This window comes from Agelaius tricolor, unplaced genomic scaffold (assembly GCF_023055355.1).
Source record: "Agelaius tricolor isolate 1412-34295 unplaced genomic scaffold, bAgeTri1.0.p SCAF_38, whole genome shotgun sequence".
NCBI classification, from domain to species: domain Eukaryota; kingdom Metazoa; phylum Chordata; class Aves; order Passeriformes; family Icteridae; genus Agelaius; species Agelaius tricolor.
The window spans coordinates 3,006,997-3,026,623 of record NW_027269298.1 but is presented as its reverse complement, the minus strand read 5'-3'; the positions used below and the strand labels follow the sequence as shown (position 1 = coordinate 3,026,623).

General features: G+C 48.7%; 1 protein-coding gene across 2 annotated transcripts in view; it reads right to left on the bottom strand.

Annotated features, from left to right (window-relative positions):
- Positions 1-19,627, bottom strand: part of COL5A1 (collagen type V alpha 1 chain) — a 136,826-nt gene that overhangs the window by 86,366 nt on the left and 30,833 nt on the right. For both annotated transcript variants that reach the window (XM_071453943.1, XM_071453942.1), the window contains exons 3-4: positions 15,417-15,630; positions 14,691-14,853 (exon numbers count right to left, since the gene is read on the bottom strand). In XM_071453943.1, the coding sequence (XP_071310044.1) occupies positions 14,691-14,853; positions 15,417-15,630 (377 nt within the window). The remainder of the gene's footprint in view (positions 1-14,690; positions 14,854-15,416; positions 15,631-19,627) is intronic.

Here is a 19,627-nt window from a genome sequence, read left to right as displayed (position 1 = left end):
AGAAAGAATTCCTCTGCTGGCTTAGTTTGGAGCTGCTGGACAAAGCTGAACCTCCCATTTCAGGGGGAGAAGGGAAAAAAAAAAGGTAAAAAAAAACCTGCCTGCAGAAAACCCTCCCAAACTCCCATGAACACAGCACAGAGCCTGAACTGCTGCTCCCCCTGTCCAGTGTGGACTGAAAAAGGGGAAACTGGGTTCTGAGAGGAGCTGGAAGGAGAGGAAAGCAGGTTTGGGGTGTGCTGGGCACAGCCACACCACAGGGAAGGGCTCGGAGCTGGGGCAGGTTCAAACCTCTCCTGTGTGGGGCTTTAATGGGGCCTGCAGGCCCAAGCAGTTCATTTTTAACCCCTACAAGGAGCTCAGGCAGGATGGGATCTCCCTGCAAGGATCCTACCCAGAGGGGAGAGCTGGAGTAGAGCTGTTGTAGGCATTTCCTAGAGGGAAACACCTTCTTCACCAAAGGAGCAAAAACCAGTTTGTAAACCCAGTTTATATTCACTTCATGGGCAGCAGGAACCTGGGGGAGAGATTTCATCTGAAGCTTTAAAGGCAGCCATGAGGAAGCTCTCTCTTCTCATGAATTCATCAGGATAACCCTGCATTTTTGTGGCTGCTTTCCCCCCAAAACCAAGCCCTGGGTGATGCCTGTGTGCAGCCCCAGGTGTGTCTGTCTGTCCCAATAATTCTTCTGTCTGATGGCTGATTTCAATCACTTCTGACAGGGAAAAGAGGCTCGGGATAATTAAACTGCTATAAATGTCATGGAAACAGACAGCTCAGGAAAAGAAATCCTCCCAGAGCCTTGGCTGTGCTGAGCCCTCCTCTGATCAGAGCCAGGCACTCACCAAACATCTCTTTAATGTCCCCACCACCCCTTTCATGTCCCTACCAGCAGCTGAGGGAACCACAAGGCACAAATTAGAAGGGACCTAGGCCTGGCTGATCCCAGAGCATCTCTGAGCTTCCCAATTCCCACAGCTGCTGGAAAAACATGGGCTGAGGCACCACAAAATGAGCACTTTTCCTTGCCTTTGTGCCTATCCATGGAAAAAAACCAACAAAACAAAACAAAACATTTTCCTCAATTTTCCAGCCCCAAGACAGATGGAGGAGGGAAGGGAGCGTGCCCAGGCCTCAGCTAAGGCAGATTCCAGGGTTTTGTGGGATTTCCAGGGGGATTTCAGCAGATCCAAGGGTTTTGTGGGTGCCTGTCAGCAGCTCCAGGCTGGCACTGCCACCTCAGATGAGCCTTTCCAGCAGCTGCCCCATCTGCTCTCAACACACTTGGAATCCCTTCCTGCCCCCTCCAAACACTCCCTGGAGTTATTTTTTTCCCCTCCCCACTCTGTGACCACACAGCAGCCTGGCACTCTGTGATTTCTGCCTTCAAACTCCTCATTTGGTGGCTCCAAATCAGCATTTCTGTCGTTGTGCAGGCAAATTACAGCCCCGAGAATAGAGGCCCCACAATCACCGTGTGCTGAGCTCTCACATCCATCCTTTGTGGTGTAAAACCCTTTAACCCTGCACAGCTGGTTTTGCCTTCTCCCCCCTCCAGAGGATAAATTCCTAGTGGGAATCCAGAGGATGACTTTGAAAGGAATCCTTGAAAAGCTGCTCAAAACTGAGTTTTTCAGGGTTTTTTAAAATCAAGGCACCTTCCATCTGTTTATAATATCAAACCCACCTCCCGTGAGAGGGACTTCATAGCAAGAGATCCCTCAAAACCCCCAAATCCATCCCTCAGATGCCTCTCCAGAATTCAATCATGGAGGTTTTTTTACCCTTTTTTTGTAGTTATTCTCTATTCCAGAGCTTTAACAAACCACCAGTGTGAAAAACCCCCTCAGCAGCAGTTTTTCCAGCAGTTCCTTCCCATTATTTTCCAACAGGAGCTGATTTGGCTCAGGTACATTCACACGGAGTGGTTTTGTTCCCTAATTGAAGCATCGAGTCAGATTATGCTTCTGAAGCAGCAAATGAGACTATTCACCAAAAAAAAATCTCTTTATCCTTGCTCAAAACGTTTGCTTGCCTGGATATGCTTATGAAGAATAACTCAGGGAGCTCCTAAAAAATGGGATTTTGCAATTTGAGCCTCATCCTGACAGTCAGGAAAAGAAATTTCCATGCAGGGACAAAGCAGTGGGACAGGGTGACACAGTGGTGCTGTCCCTGAGAGTCACCCCGAGTATCCCATGTGCCAAGCAAGGCTCAATCCCATGGACAGCATCCCAAAAACCTCATTTAGACCCTCTGGAAAGCTGCATTAAATCATGGCCTGCACATTGTGGGAGGCATTTACATAAAGGAGCAGAGGGTCAGCCTGACCTTCAGTGTCCAGTGTGGAAATTTCAAAAAAAAAAAAAAAAGAAAAAGAAAAAGAAAAGAAAAAATCCCACAAAAGCCCAGCCCAGGCCTGTGCAAACTGAATGGGGCCAAATGAATGGCTGGCATTGTGTGCCCTGCTGTGCCAGCCCTGGAACTGGCACTGAACAAAGCTGGGATGGGCAGAGGATGGGGCCAGGAGCAATTCTGAAAGAATCCCCTGGTTTTGTGTGCGGGGTACCCCAAAGGACACCCACACTCAATGCCCTGTGCTCACAGGCCAGCCTCAAAAGGAGATTTTGCTCCATTTTCCTCATCCCACTCATTAGGGATCCCTGGAAGAAACCCAAGGCCCCATTTCCCCTTGTCCTCCACTGCTCTCTGAGCACCAGGTAGTGCAGGCCAGCCTGGGCTGTGCCACCACTCTGTGTCACCTTACCAAGGTGACAACATCCCCACAGCCTGGCTGCTGTCCCCAGGAAACTGCAGAATTTCCTTGCAAAGGAGGCACAGTGCACAAAAACTCCCCTCAGTCCCAAATTTGAGGCTGCCCAGCCTCCCCTTGGCACAGCCTGAAGTGCCAAAAATCCCTTTTCAATCTGGCTCAGGTGCCACCACTCTGTGTCACCTTACCGAGGTGACAACGTCCCCATGGCCTGGCTGCTGTCCCCAGCTGAGCAGGCCCTGTTATCCAGCCTGTCCTTTTGTACACTGTGCAGAGGAGGCACAGTCCGCAAAAACTCCCCTCAGTCCCAAACTTGAGGCTGCCCAGCCTTCCCTTGGCACAGCCTGGGCCGTGCCACCCCTCTGTGTCACCTTACCAAGGTGACAACGTCCCCACGGCCTGGCTGCTGTCCCCCTCTGAGCAGAGTCCTCTTATCCAGGCTGTCCACAGGAAACTACAGAGCTTCCTTGGAGAGGGAAGCTACCAAACCTCCCCTCAATCCCAAATTCCAGGCTGCCCAGACTCTCCTTGGCTCCCTGTTCCTGCAGACCTGACCCCAATTCCCAATTAATTCCCTCTACCACCCCACTGAGTGCTGCCCTTCTCCCACCCCAAACCCTGTCCCCCTGATGTCAGCTCCTCACCCAGCCCTGCTCACACCACTCCAAGTTTCCCCTCTCCCTCCAGATCAAATAATCAGCCAATAACCCAGGGCTCTCCTGGAGGAGTTCTTTTTCCATGACATATGTGTGAACCATCAGGGATGGTTTAAAAGCTGATTCCCCCTCATTACAAGGCCGGCACAAAGCTGCTCCTTTGTGTCTTCTCCCTCTGCACCACTGCCTGGCTCTGGTTTCACATTGATTTATTTCCCTTTCATCTCTGGAAAATGAGGAATTCTGCTGCCCACAGGAGGATGGATAGGCCAGTGGATTGTGAGGGGGAAAATACAGAGTAAAGCAAAGCTTTTGGATTGAGTTACTCATTTGAGAACTCACTGAGCTGAAGTGGAGGCACTTGCTCAGGTTTTAGTGTAAAAAAAGGGTCACAGAGTCTGCCTGGGAGGTGTTGATCCCAAAGATCCAGGGGATTCCATTCCCACCTCTGGCCACAGCAGAGGTCAGGGATGCAAAGGGTAAAAGAGGATTTGGAGAGGGAGAGGCTGGAGGAGCAGCTGCTCTTGGGACAGAAAGGGAAGGGGCAGCAAAGAAATCCTGAGATCCCAGAATGGATTGGGATGGAAGGGACCTTAAGGTGACCCAGTCCCACCTGGGCTCACTCCCAGGGCCAGAGTGTCACTGACATCTTCTATGGAAAATCCTTTCCTTGGGATTTTTTTTCCTCCTGAGAAGCTGAGAGGCCTCAGGAACAAAATGTGAACAATGATTATCTGCTGCTGTGGAATGCAACAGGTGCATCTGGGATTGGGCTCATGTGGTTGTTTCTAATTAATGGCCAATCACAGTCCGGCTGTCTCGGACTCTCAGTCAGACACAAGCTTTTGTTATCATTCTTCTTGCTTGCCAGCCTTCTGATGAAATCCTTTCTTCTATTCTTTTAGTATAGCTTTAATACAATAAATATCATAAAATAATAAATCAGCCTTCTGAAACATGGAGTAAAGATTCTCATCCCTTCCCTTGTCCTGGGACCCCGGCCCAAACCACCACACCAGAGGCTTTTTGGATCCCAGAGCACATCAGGGCATCCAGTCCCACCCCACAGCAGCCTCCTGAGGTACCCCAAACTTGCTTTTACTCCAGTTTTTTTCCTCCCTCAGAGCCAAATTAAAGTGGAAGTGGAGCTGCTGTTCCCTCAGCCCCACAGACAGGATTTCCACCCCCAAGAGCCACCCTGAGCTTTCCTCCACACCAAGGTGGCTCAAGACCAAGGGGGTTTCGTGTGCACAGAGCCTTTTAATCAGCACTTGGAACGTTTTCTGCCCCAGGAGGTGAACACAGGTTTTATGGATTAAAGGCAAGAGGGGAGGGGGAAACAGACCTGGCTGCCAAAGTGATCTGGGGATAGAAATGGGATTACAGCCCTCAGCTTGGGGAGATCTGCTGACACACTCAGAAAATGCAACTCAACACCAAATTTTGGTTGGAAAAGGATTTTCCTGCATCTGGCTGGCAGCAATCACCCAAGCATGGAGCAGGGACCTGCTGGGACCACCCGAGGAGGAGGCTTTGTGCAGGTTCCTGCTGCTAATTCCCACCACTGCTGGAAATTTGGCTGCTGGGGCAAGAGCTGGGAATGGAAAGCTGAGCTGGTGTGCAAACATAGGTGTGACACCTCTCATCCACACACCTTCCTCCCTCGTTTTCCAGGAAACTCAAATGTGCCCTTTGTTAATGTTCACACTCCAAAGCATTTTTTTCAATTGGGTTTTTTTTTCTTTTTTTTGGCCACAAAAAATGGTTTGGGTTTCATTTATTCCGTGCAGCATTTACCACCTTAAATTCAGCATTAAAAAAAAAAAAAAAAAAAGAAATCTTGCCTTGGTGTTGGATTTGGATGATCTTTGGAGAAAGCTGATGATTTTTTTTTTTTAAGCATAAAACCTGCATAGTTCCATGAACAGCACCCCAACTTTTCATCCCAAGGAAGGGAGCTGGGTTTGTGCACCCTGGGGCCTGAAAATCAGGTGTGAAATTCATCCCAGAAAGGAAATTCTCCAAAGCAAACCCATGAAGGAACAGGACTGGATGCAGTGGAGGCTGAGCATCCCCAGACCTCGGATTTCACAGTTCTGAACATCCCCAGCCCAGATTTCACCCTTGTGAGCATCCCAGCCTGGATTTCACAGTTTTGAACATCCCCAGAGCTTGGATTTCACCTTTCTGAGCATCCCCAGCTCAGATTCACCCTTGGATCTCACCCTTTTGAGCATCCCCAGCCCAGATTTCAGTTCTGAATATCCCCAGCTCAGATTCACCCTTGGATCTCACTGTTCTGAGCATCCCCAGCCCAGATTTCCCCTCTCTGAGGAGCAAACTGGCAGAAGGACAAACCAAACCTGCAGATAAATTTGCTCCTGCCAGGCATCAAAGCCTCAGCAGAGCCTTGCAGTGTTTGCAGCCATTCCAGAGCAGGGAACAGCACCCAAAAGTCACTTTCAGCACTGATTTCCCCCACATTTTTCCCTGTTTGTTCGAGCAGGTCTGACCTCCTGAACCCCAGCCAGCGCTGGCTGCGTGTGCAGAACAACGAGCCCACGGTCAGGGATTTATTTTCCATGTTCTTTTGCAGGGGATAGAAAACTCCCAGACACCCCAATCCCCATCCAATCTTCTGGAGAAATCATTAGGAATCCCCTCTTCCAGCTCCCATCCCTGGGGGATGTGTTTATTGGGAATATTTCCATTTCAGCCCTGTCAAGGGGAGGACTACACCTGCACGCTGGGGATGGCTGCAGTGGGCTTGGATTTTCCTCTGGGTTTTGGCAGGCAGCCCAGACTGCCTCCAAAAAGGAAAAAAGAAGGGACTAGAAAGACCTCACCATGTGTGAGGAACATGTGTTTCATTTGTTCAGGCCTCAGTGGTGAGGGAAGGGGGTGAACACGGAGTCAGCCCAGAGGTTTTTAGGTTGGGAAGGGTTTTTACTCTGTCCTGCTCTCAGAAAAGGGGAGAAAAAGGCAGGAAAATAGCAAAAGAGATTGAAATTACAGAGAAGCAGCAGCTTGAGCACCACCAGTTGGACAAGGACACAAAGCCTGATCAGCCTCATCATCCTCTTCCTCCAGCTCCTGGGGTTTGGCTCAGCTGAGCCTTTACTTCCCACAAATTCACTGCAACAATCCAAACCCACCACCCTTTTGTAAATAAAAAAGGATTTTTCCTATTTACAGGCTGCAAAAAAATTTAACTTTTATGCAAGTAGGACTAATTGGTGAATAACCTCCCACATAGAACAAGGTTCCCAAGTGAGCAGGGAAGGGGAACATGCCCTGCTTTGGGCCAGGGCTCCCTGTCATGCTCTGCTCCCAAAAATCCCTTTTCCATCTTGCTCAGGGATGCTGCCAAAAACCTTCAGCTGGAAACTTCTCCCCCAAAGCACAAGGATTTGGCTTTTCCCTGCTGCTCAAGCTGAGGAAAATCATCTTTCCCAAACACATCCATTTGCTGCTCCTTCCCAAATCCCTCTGTGGCTCTTTCCCTGCCCCTGAAACTCCATCCTGGTCCCTGCAGATCCACAGCAGCCCTGCAAACCTTGCAATGATGTCACTGGAGAGAGGAGCAGCTTTCCAGCATTACATCAGCCTGTCTGGGCTCAGCAATCAGCCTCCTGCTCCTCAGACTTTCCATGGAAGAAATTCATCCCCCTCCTCCCTCCTCCCATCCAAAGAGGGGGGGAAACAAACTCCAAATGGAGCCAGGGCTGGAAGAGAAATGACCCCGCACCTCGGAGCATCCATCACCCCAAACGAGCCTGGGGCTGCTGCCTGCCAGCACTGAAACACAAAAATCTGCCAGGGGGATGTCAGGAACAAGCAGCCACAGCTCCCCAAATCCCACAGAGTCCCTGGAGGGCTGGAAATTGCTCCAAAGGATGAGTTTTGCCTCCCGGAGATCGCTCGGTTTTCCTCTGGTTTTACTGCTCCTTTCTGCAGGAGGGACCCCAAGCCAGGGGAAGGGGACACAAGTTGCCTGTCCCCTCCAGGCCAGCAGGGATGGAGAGCCCTGCAGCATCCCAAACTCGTGGCAGAGCCCAATTTCCCCTTCAGCATCCTTTGGGGAAATGCTCCTCCAAACCAGCTCCTCTGTGGGAGCCCCTGGTACCCAACCATCAGGCTCCAAACTGCTTGTTTGAGGGATAATATCCAAAAAAGTGTTGATTTTCCACTGGCACATCCCAGCTGCAGTGCCCAGGAGCAGCAGGGTGTCAGTGGCTCCTGGGATGAGGTCCCACATCCTCTACCAGGAATTCCCAGAGGACATTAATCCTGGATTTCCAGGCCTAACTGCCCCATTTCCCACCCTTTGCCAACAAAACCCTCAATAGTGCCATCCTAGCCCCAAAACCACCCAAATCACCAAATTCCAGCCTGGTTTGGGGTGGGAGGGACATTAAAAATTCATCTTTTCCAGCCCCACTGGTGGTGGTGGTGGCACCTCCTAAAACCAGGCCCTAAATCTGGACAAGCTCTAAGACCACGCAGCTTCCTAAGGCTGATGTTTCACTTGGCACCCTGAAAAGATAAATGATAGACTGCAGGAGTGTTTGAAACATCAATAAAAGCACTTTTAGGATCTGTTTGAACAATAAAGTGCTTTGTAAGTTATCAGAGGCCCACAGGCATTCGATACCAGCAAACAGCACTAATTATCCACACATGCCAGCACAGTTGCTTTGACAGTTCATGAAATGGAATTTACCACTGACCAAACCAAAAAAACAAACAACCCACGGAAAAACCAACCCAAAAAACCAAAAAAAAAAAAGGAAAAAAAAGTGGATTTTGTAATCATGACTAACGAGGCTCCATCATTACAGGCAAGGCTGACCCAGTCACCAAGCTTGAGTGCAGGCCAGATGGCTGAACCTGCAATTACCCAGCGAATGGAGATGGAAAACAAGAGTTTCAGCAGAGTGTATGCAAACAATCCAGCTGATGTTTCCAGCCAGGCTCTCACTTTCCTCGCTGGCACCTGGCACTGAGGGGTCAGATGAGCCAGCGCCACTCTGGGGTGGAAATGAAAGCACAGAGTCACTTTTACAAGCTGGTTTGCAATTCTTATTCTGGCCCAAGTGCTGCCCTCCCTCCCTGATAAAACCAGATGACGTCCCTGGGCACCTGTGTAAGGTGATGCTGTGGCTGAGGTGCTGCCAAACGGGGCCAAATTTCACATTTTTGATCAGATCGACTGCATCGCTTGGACTGCTGCCCCAAAAACCTCCCTGGTAATTGCAAACCCATCCAGAGGCATAATCCTCAATAATTGCAGACATTTTCTAGGCAGCACTGCTCTCCTGGAAGAGCCCAGAGCTGTGATTTAATCCATATGTCTCAAGTGCACCATTTTAAAGAGGATCCTTTGGAAAAAAAAAAAAAAAAAAGAAAAAAAAAAATAAGGCAAAGCAGAAGGAATGACGAGAAAACCAGCAAGCAAATGGAGAATTATTAGGAGACTGGGGAAAGCTACAGACATCTTCAATAAAGATCCCTAAATGCTGGCTCAGGAGGTTTTATTTTCCATCCTCTCACACTGTGGTATATGGTGGTGGTGTAAAACATCCCCTCTCTGCACTCCCTGAAAGACTGCACAGCAAAGGAGGTGAAATCAGATTTGGCAGGGCCAGCAGAGCAGGCAGCCAGCTCTGTAAATTACCTGCTTTCAGCAGCCTGCCAAGGCAGGGGGAGAGAAATGGGAACATGGATCCATGGTGCATCCTGACAGACAAATCCAGGTTAGGAAAAATTACTAATTTTTAAAAATGGGTTTTGAAGTTGAACGAAAATTTCATTAATCTGGGCTTTCCCTGCTCCTTCCTGAGCCTCTGGGCTGAGCTCAGATCTTGCAGGATGCGCTGGGTCCAGCTCTGAGCTCATGGGGAGCTCTGGGGGTGCTGCTGCTTTGAAGATCCCAGAATTTCAGGATTATTTAGGTGGGAAAATGCTCCAAGACTGAATCCAACCTGTGCTGACCCACACCTTGTCACAAACCCTGAGTGCCACATTTGGGTGTTTCTTGGACACCTCCAGGGCTGGGGACTCCAAACTTCCCTGCTCAGCCCATTCCCAATGCCTGACCACCCTTTCCATGTTGAAATTCCTCCAGAATCAGGGAATTTCTTGCTTCCCTTCTATCAGAAGGGTTCCCCACACCTTGGCACTGCTGTTGATGTTTGCACAGGACCCTCCTACCACCAGGAACTGCCAAGACAGAGGTGCTGAGGCAAAATTTGGTCTAAATGTGAATTAGAGGTGGATTTAGACCTGAGGAGCTGACAAAGTCTAACTTAAATTAGCACCAATTTCTCTGCAGCCCAGCACATCAGTCCTGGGAGGAGACAGGGTAAATCTCCTCCTGGAGTCCACAGAGCTGTTGGATGTGTTAACAGCAGATCTGCCTGCAAGAGGAGGCTCTGAAACTTCCCCATCCCCAAAAACCACCATAAAATGCACCAACATGTACAAAAATGTGCTTTTATTTCTACCCCTTCCACTAAAGGAAAAGCTTTTGATCCAACCTTCCAAGCTCAGAGTAAAATAACCTACAAAACTCAGAAAATAAAAGCATTTCCCAGGGATGCAAGAGCTGGGCAGGGAAGGAGAACACCCTGACGAGAGTGAAATGAAATCTGGGATTATCAACCCCAGGGATAATTGGTTTTTTGAGTGTAAACAAGGCCCAAGATGAAAAGAGAGGTGGCATTTGAAGCCCAGGAGCAGCTGAAGGGCCCCAATGTCTGGGCTGGGAGCATTGATGTGTCTGTCCTGCTTTGTCCTGGGCTGCCTTGGAGCTCTCAGCAGCCCTAAGAGCACCTCTGGCACCCTGCCCGGCCTCTCTGGCTCATCCCAAATTGCTTTCCCTCCATTTCTGATGGCTTGATTTCACTCGTGGGCTTCAGAAAAACAAACAAAAATCACAAAGGAGCAGAGGAAATCAAAGGCAGCATCTTTCAGCACCCTCCAGGGTGCTGTGTCCCATCCCAGGACAAGCTTTGGCACAAGTTTTTGTCAGCCCCTCCTGGCCACAGGTGCTGAGATCAGAGGAATCCACTTTTTTTGGGGTTTTACAGCAGCAGCTACACCACTGAGACACAGTTATGGCACTCAGCTGCACAAAATTAACTCCTCTTGTCTTCTGAAGGAGCCAAAAAGGACCTTAAAAAGCAATATATTCATGCCCTGAGCTTTTCCACACACAGGAAAAGTCAGTTTGGCCACTCCAGGCACTGCTGCAATCCAAGAGGGTCAAAACCCCACTTAACTTGTGGGACAAGGCTGCAAAATTTCACACAGATGGACCAAAAAAAAATTGGCAGCAAAAGCAGTCACTTGTTCCTAGGCTGTCCTCAGGTTTTGCCAAAACCTACTCAATTTTTTACCCATGTCCACATCACAATTTAACAATGCCAACTCCAGCTCTGGAGCCAGGGGCTGTACAAGACTTTTATCACCACACAACAGCCCCAGGCTGGCAAATCAGGGGGAAAAAAATGGGAAATGCAGCAGGAAAATGGAACAGCAAGGTCTGAACAAAGCTCATTTTGCTCATCACTGGAGTAACACAGAGCAGAAAAACAGGGCTGGGCCCCTCCCTGCTGCAGAAACCAAATTTCTCACGGAATTTCTTCCCTGAGATGCCTCCAGACAGCCCCACAAAGGGGTTAAATCCAGCCCAGGGGTGGAAACATTTCCCTGCCCCAGACTTTGGGCAGCTCTTTCCCCCCAGCTCTGGGTTATGGGATTCCCCCATTCCCTGCTGGAATCCAGGTGTGACAGACCATGGGCACAAAATGGGCATCACCAGGATGCTTTGGGAATTATTGTTGCCTTTCAGGCTGCAAATGCTTTTTTTTTTTGCTGCAAAAGAGCCTTTCCCAAGCTTCTCCCTCCCTCTATTCCTACACTCAACCACGAGGACTTGGTTTCTAATTTATATTTAAAGGAAAGCAAATTAAAAGGAAGTTTTTCCCTCTAAAACTGAGACACATTCACATGGCTTCACTCCCCCCAGTGCTGCTGCACCACAGGAACTGCAGCAGAGAGAGTTTATGCCCCACCACGGGCTGGATTTTTGTCCTTCCCTCTCCCCCTGCAAAATAAAAAAAAAAAAATCCCTTTGCAGCCTCATCCCCTCAGCTTGAAACCTCCCAACCCTGCAAGAGCCCATCCTGCCATTTGTAAACTCCTGTTTACAAGGAACCCAGCACAAAACTCAGCCTGTCCAACCTGGGCCCAGGGCTTGGCCCCTTTTCAGCCCTCCCCAGTCCCTCACAGAGACCCTCACAGCCTCCCAGCTAATTGAATTTTAATGAGAGGAAGTCATTTTTCCACTGGAAGAATGTTTTGCTGGAGAAATATTTTGAAACTCCTCTAACCTTTCCTGCCAGGCTTTTTCCAAGTGTTTTTTTGGGGTTTTATTTTCGCAGCAGAACACGCGTGAGGAAGTTCCCATCCGAGCTCTGAGCTGCTCCCCTCACAACCCCAGCGTTTCAATAATTACAGCTTCCAAAACAAAAAGCGTTTGGGGCTGGTTTGATTTCAGTCCTGACAGGGAGGATATGAGTTCCCACTGCTTTACAGCTCCTGTGTGAGACAGAGCCAACCCCAGGCCTGTCTCCAATCCCACTCCCACCTCACTGGGTTATTTTAATTTCCAGCAAAAGTGACAAACACAGCAGAGCAGAAAACCCCTGTCCTGGTTTAGGGCAAATTTGGGAGAAAACAATACAGAAAAAAATACAAATACAAATATACAAGCATCATAACATCACCCTATGAGAACCTCCTGAGCTGGGGTTTGCAGATGGGGTGGGACAGCAGCAGCTTCATCTCCTGCATGCTCCAGAAACCCTCAGCTTTCCAGGAACACAGAAATTGAACCCTTTGTTCTGAGCCTGCACAGTTTCTGCTTAGCCTTGCAGAAAGGAGGAAGGAGGGGCCAAAGGAAATGGAGTTGCTGAGATATGAAGGAAATTAGGTTCTAGTCCACTGCCTTCAGAAAAGCTTCTTCCACCCCAGTTAAAGCTGCTGGTGGCTTCAGTGGTGCGTGAGGAAGGGACCAAAAAAACCCAGAAAGGAAAAATATCAGAACTAGAAGGGGTATATATCCATCTTGTGTAAGTTCAGTACATGCAAGACAAAGAAAAATAAGTATTTTCCAATGACCCAGTTCTCATTAATGCCAGCAAGATCCTGTAGCTGCAGCTCACAGCCAGAACAGGCGAGAGGCTCCTTGGTACCCCAAACCTGAGGAGGTCCTGATGCCTTGAGAAGGGTGGCTTAGAACAGAAACTGGACAGAGCTAAAGAATAAAGCAGGGATTTATTAGGAGGCCTCCATGGATGCACCTTGGGCAGCACAAGAGCCCAGCCAAGATGAACCAAAATGGTCCCAAAATGAACCAAAATGGTCCCAAAATGCATGGCCGGGCACAGGGTCTCTCCCTTGGATCAGTTCTGCTCCATTTGCATCTTGCAGTTCATTGTCCCATTCCAGCTTTAGCCCCTGCAGTCCCATCCTTGTTTTTCTCTCTCCAGCCCACGGTGTTTGTGCTCTTGGGGTTGAGATTTGGGTCATTTGTCCTTGGTCCCCAGCTGGAGCAGGAATTGTTTTGTCTCCCTGCTCTGTGCACAGAGCTCACCATCCCCTCATATGAAGCTCAGACCCACACACTAAAGCAGCACAGAATGTGAAAATATAAAAGCTAAAGCTGAGGCACCAGTCCCACAGCCCCTTGGGGTTTAAATTCTTTTCAGCAAGGGAACATGGCCACAGAAAGGGCTAAAAGAGGAGCAGGGAGCACCCATGAACACCTGGGTTCAGTTTCCTCCCTGGCAGAGGAACCAGGTGAGCCCTAAAAAGCACCTGGGAATCCTCCAGATTTCAGGGGCAGTTCTGGGAATCCTGTCATTTCACAAAATGAAAGTGCAGGTTTTTCATCCAGCCTGGATGTGACACCAAAGTCCTTCCAGGGGCTCTACTGGACCTGAGCTGGAGAAGAGCTCTCCACTTTTATATAACAAGGCAAAACCCAGCATCCAGAGCTGAAATATTTGGCAGAATATCCAACACTTGTGAAAGACACTCCAGTGCCCATTAAACCCAGCTTTTACTTTCCATTCTAATTGTTCAACTTCCCAGGGAATGTCTCTTAATTTAATACAATTTCAAGATCCAGGCCTCACTCTGTAACTGGGATTTTGGCAGATCTATCCAGCCCAGGCATTCCTGCTCTGTTTACAGCAGAGCAGCTCCCAGATGTTGGTAATATTAAACAGACTGGAACTTTCCTTCTGAGTGACAGCAAAATGCAGGCAAGAACTGGCTTTGCTATGGCTCTGATTAGCCAGGGATAGGAGATATTCCCATCCCTTTGCTGGGCTGGGGAGGCCCAGGAGATCCAGCTCTTCCTCTAAATAAATTCCACAAAAATAAAGAGCTAGAGATCAACAAGGCTTGATTACACCCCCTTGCACTTGGTGCTGGTTTTAGGAAGCAATTCCAGCTCACAAGAAAGATCAGGAACGGGATTCGCATCCCCAGGAAAGCCTCACAAGTGCAGCAGAGCACAGAAGTTGATTTTGCCAGGGAAATGTAGACATTAAAATGCTGCTGAACCATGGGAAAAAGCTTCTCCCATCTGTACCTTGTCTATAAATAATGCTCTGCCTCTCTGCTTCCATCACACAGGAACATCCCACCCCTCAGGAATTTGCTTTGCCTTCGGAAGCAGAGTGTGGGAGGTGACAACCAAGCCAACCAAGCTGTCAAGGAGAGTCCCCTCGTGTCACGGAGCAAAAGAACCAAGAATCCATGGCCAATGAGTGGAAAAAGAGCAAATTCCAACAGCCCCAGGGTGATCTGGGGCTTGGGAGGGAGCTGCTTCCCTCAGCCTTCATTCACTGCCCCTGCAGCTCTAAATCCCAGCATGGGATGAACCTTGTGAGCCCTTCCCAGTTTAAATGTGCCAAGAGTTCCAAAAACCCAGTGTAGAGGTGGTCCAGAACCCCAGCAAGGGCTTGAAACCAGACAACCAGAGGAGCTCATTCCACCAAGGCCACCTGGCCCCCAATTTTCATCAGTACGACAAAAACACAAAATAAAACCTTAAAATCACAAACAACAGCGTTCTACTGTGGGGAAAAAAACCCCAAAAAAACAACAAAAATTTCAAAAATGAGCTGGAAGTGTCTCATCATCCCTGTGGAACAGCTGCAGAGCTGCTCCTTGCCATGGCTCACCTCAAAGACCTCCTCATCCAAGATCCTGGTGCCAAAGACGATGATGCCGTTGACGTCGATGATGGGGTGCTCGCTCCGGTCCAGGAACTTGGTGATTTTCTTCTTACAGTCCAGAACCAAGGTCACATTTTTCTTCTGCACACTCAGAGCCACCCGGTGCCACCTGTGAGGACACAGCCCACAGATGTGTCAGACACGGCCCTGGGCTTTGCAGGACAAGGCAACGATTGAACAAAACATGAACTTTCAGGAATTGATGCTCTCGTGGCTCTCCCTAAAGGGTTGGCTGGCAGGAGAAATGCTGGTTGACAGCTTTCATCCCTCCAAATCGGGCAGGAGAGGGCCAGCTCTGGCTTCAGCAAGAAGCAGGGATAAAGCCACACTGTTGTCTCCCTTTTCCACCCTCTTTTCAAGCCCTGCACAAGCCTCAGCGTGGATTTTGCAAGACAAACTGATTTTTTTTTTTTTTAAGGCCCTTCGCAGGAAAATCAAATGTTCCTATCCCCACAAGTGGCAGACAGCAGCACTGACTGCTCATTTACAATTCTTACAGATGTCAAATTAATCCACCAAAGGCCAAAATGACAGAGTGGGGCACCTGTCAGCTGCCAGGGGTGTGCAAATACATTTCTACAGGCACGATTCCCATTTTACACAATGTTCAACATGCTGGCACGGATACAAACAATGAACTGTTTTTTCCTTGGTGCACAAAATGTCACTTACTTGCCATCTGCTAGGTTAATGCCTCTAAAGAGAGGATAGTCTTCTGGGCCTGGCTTTCCTGTATGGTCTTCATACAGGAATACAGGAGATCTACCCAACTCCACACCAATTTGCTGGATCCCTTGCTCATTGTAAATTGAGATCAAGAAGGACTGACCTCCTTTCTTCGCTTTTACAGTGGTTAGAATGGAGAAGTCCTCTGGGAAGGGGGAAGCTGGAGTGGAAAAGCAAAGAGGTTAGTGAGGTTTCCTCGGAAATAATCCCTACATCAACAGTGCTGTTTTGTCTGAGAAGCCATGGCTGGTTTGTCTCCAGATGTGGGCACATCAGCAGCCCTAAATGTTTATGTAGGGCCAGCTGAAGATGTGGATTTTCCCCAAATACTCTGGGGTGAAACCCCTGTGCTGGGGGAAACAAAAGTTCTACAAAAGTCATTGGCTTAAAATTGCGTTTTTTGCACCCAACCCTTCCAAAAGAAGCTCCCCTAAAGCTCTTTAGGACACAAGGCAAAATCTTTCATGGGGTGCTCCAAATGAATTTAAGTTGTCAGAGGGACAGAGGAAATCAAGCCTCAACACAATCTTGAAGGGTTTTTGTTTAAGGGAGCAGAGAATTGCATCAGGATTTGTTCATTCCAGATGAGAACAGAAGATTTCGTGGTTTTGCCTTTCAGGGTTGCTGCAGACACACACACACACAAAAAAAATCTGAAAAAGGAAATAAATCTGGCAATCAATGGAAAATGCTGGTTTGCCTGCTTATTAAACAGCACCTCATTTCCTGACCTTTCCTCCTCTCAGGAAAGAGCTGTGTCTGCTCACAGGTGATTTCTGTCTTTATTTCTGCAAGGTTTGGAGGAGCCATTAAAGCCATTAAACTCTGTCGGTACAGGGTCAATCTGCAAGGCCAGGCAAACACATGTAAAGATTTAATCTGAGCATCACCCTCTTGCAGAAACCCAAATTCCTCCTCTCTCTTTGGATTTCTCTGCTGTTCAGACTGAAAAAAATAAAAAATGAGCCCAAACTGAAAATCCTGGATGCACATCCCAAACAGGGCAGCTTGAAAACCACCAGGAGCATTCATAAAGAAGATTTCTTGATCAAATTATGCACAGAAACCCCCTGATTGCTGCATTTCAGAACGTGGGGCTTGCAGGGAATCTCCCCTTGGAGCAAACCAAGGATTGCTTTGTACCCCAGCAGGGCAGAGCAGAGCAGGGCAGCCCCACAAACTGTGGGGTTTGTGACACGTGTGGCACTGCTGGCACCCAGGGAACACAGGGATCCTGTTTAAACTGCAGATGTGCAGCCAAATAAACCACAAAAACCACCAAGCTCAGTGCCCAGAAGCTTCAAATAGATTTCCTTCACTAGTTTAGGTTTTTTCTAGGGGGGTTTCGCCCAGGGAGGGGATGAGGAACGTGGCAGTGGGGAGTTCTTGGCACCACAGCAAAGCTGGAGCTCAAACACAGAACCCTGAGATCATCCCCTTCCTCTCCTGACTGGGAGGTGCTTCAATTTTAAGGAACAAAGTGTTTATGTATTTATTTAAGTATTTAGGAACAAAGTTTTTAATGTCTTTATCTGCCCACAGCAGGGAAGGGGATGAGGCAGGAGCTGCATCAAAACCAGAACTGCTGCAGAGCAAAGGGAGAATTTCAGGGGCATAACTCAGGGTACCTATGGAGAAACACTTTGTACCAAGTTAATCCCCCTCACCTTGTGTAAATAACATTTGGGAAGCAGCAGAAAGCAGCAGAGAGACCTCCCAGTCAGGAATTTAATGCCATTAGGTTCTGATTTATGCCCAGGACTCAGCCCCAGATATTTGGCCAGAGCAGCTCTGGTTTTGGTGCCTCCCTGAGCTTCATCTCCCTCCCCTGTGCACAAACCCTCCTGGAGGACTGAGTCAGGACCATACGCCTTCCTGGCTCCAATTACAGCCTACAGATTTGGGCCTTTTATGTAAAATAGTTCATGTCCAAAATTTCATTATGAACCCACAATACAGTACCTTTCAACTTGGACAAGCTGCCAACTCATTAAAAAGCTGCTTTTAATTTTTTTTTCCATTATTATCAAAATGTCTCCATGGTGATGCGAGTTTCTCAACCCAAATAATCATAATGGATGAATTATAGCTGACATTACTCTGTTACTGCTCTGCTGTCCTGGCAAAATAACAATGCCTGCACTGTCAGAGGCAGAAATGACCCGGGCTGCTGAACGAGGGATGAAAACACATCCCCACACACACCAATACTGATAAATACACGGCCATAAATACACCAGGCAGCGAGAAATTGACCCAAATCCCTCCAAAACAATGGAGACACCCCTCCAACAAAGGCTTTGGGATGGAGTCCTCCTCTTGGATTCACTCCTCAAACGAGCTCACGCTGGGAGATGCTGCGCATCCATCGCTGGGGCTGGCTGGCACCCTCCTCCCACCCCGTGGCCAGAGCCTCCCAAAACCACCCTGTGGGACCTCCCACAGCACGAGGGGGAGCCCCCAGTCCTGCTGAAGCTGCAGGAGCTCCAGGGTGGGCATGGCTGAATCCATGGGATGCTCCAATGGATGAGGCAGGGTCAGGCTGAGCAGCTTCTGGCTTGGGCACGGCGATTAAAGGTCCTGGAGAACCTCGTGGTCTTCAAAACAGGGCAAGTCTGGACCTTCTTGCTAATCCAGGTGTGCCCAAACACAGCCTAAACCAGAGTCCTGCTCCTGAGACCTTCCTAATTCAGGGGAATCTAATCAGAGCCTAAACCAGAGTCTGCTCCTGAGACCTTCCTAATCCAGGTGTCTCCAAACACGGCCTAAACCAGAGTCTGCTCCGGAGACCTTCCTAATTCAGGTGTGCCCAAACACAGCCTAAACCAGAGTCCTGCTCCTGAGACCTTCCTAATCCAGGGGAACCTAAACACAGCCTAAACCAGAGTCCTGCTCCTGAGACCTTCCTAATCCAGGGGAACCTAAACACAGCCTAAACCAGAGTCCTGCTCCTGAGACCTTCCTAATCCAGGGGAACCTAAACACAGCCTAAACCAGAGTCCTGCTCCTGAGACCTTCCTAATCCAGGGGAACCTAAACACAGCCTAAACCAGAGTCCTGCTCCTGAGACCTTCCTAATCCAGGGGAACCTAAACACAGCCTAAACCAGAGTCCTGCTCCTGAGACCTTCATCCTAATCCAGGTGTCTCCAAACACAGCCTAAACCAGAGTCTGCTCCTGAGACCTTCCTAATCCAGGGGAACCTAAACACAGCCTAAACCAGAGTCCTGCTCCTGAGACCTTCCTAATCCAGGTGTGCCCAAACACAGCCTAAACCAGAGTCCTGCTCCTGGTCTGGAGCTGCAGAACAGCAGAAATCAGAAAAGCAGTGAGCTGATCCCATTCCTGACACAAACACAAAGGGAAAAGTGGCATTTCCTGAGCCTTTACACTTTTCCTCTTCAAAGCAAAGCTGGTTTCCAATGGTGTCACCAATTTCTGGCCTTTTCCTTCAGCTGAGGAGACTCTCAGCTGAGCAATGACTTGTTTTTCTCAGGGGTGACTGTTCAGGCTCTAACAGAGAATTCTGAGAAGGCAAATGACAACTGCAAATTTGATGGAAGCACACAAATGGCATTTTTCTGGCTGCCACTGGAACCCTTGCCTTTCTTGCTTCTTCTTCTCTTGTTTTTCTTTCTGGAAAAGCACAGATTTTGTTGGGAAGCAGGACTTCTTCAGGGAGCCAGGACAAAAAGCATCTCAGCAGATTTTTTTTCACTCTTTTGAGCGTGAAAAAACAAGTTTTGTGTGTATGTATATATATCTATACACACACACACATACATCTTGCTTTGCTGGCTGTGGCAGCAGAATGCAAAGCCCATGAAATTACAACTTAGAAAAGCACCAACTTCTAAGTAGCAGAAAATGTTCTGTGCAGAGCACATTTGCCAAGGGTGCTGTGGAGCAGAGAGGGCAAGCTCTGCTCCAACCCACCCTCCTGGTGACACAAAAGCCCTAAAACCACGTTCCCCTGGGGCACTGCCCTGCAATTTCCCCTTTATCTTTGTCCCCTCTCTCATCTGGGGGTGGGAGCTGAAGTCACATCTCCTTAAAGAGATGATGAAACATCCAAGGATCTGCTGGAAAACACTGGGAGTTCTTCACTTGGCTCTTCCCTCTTTCCTGAGCAAGCAGCAGAGGAGCCTCAAGGACTC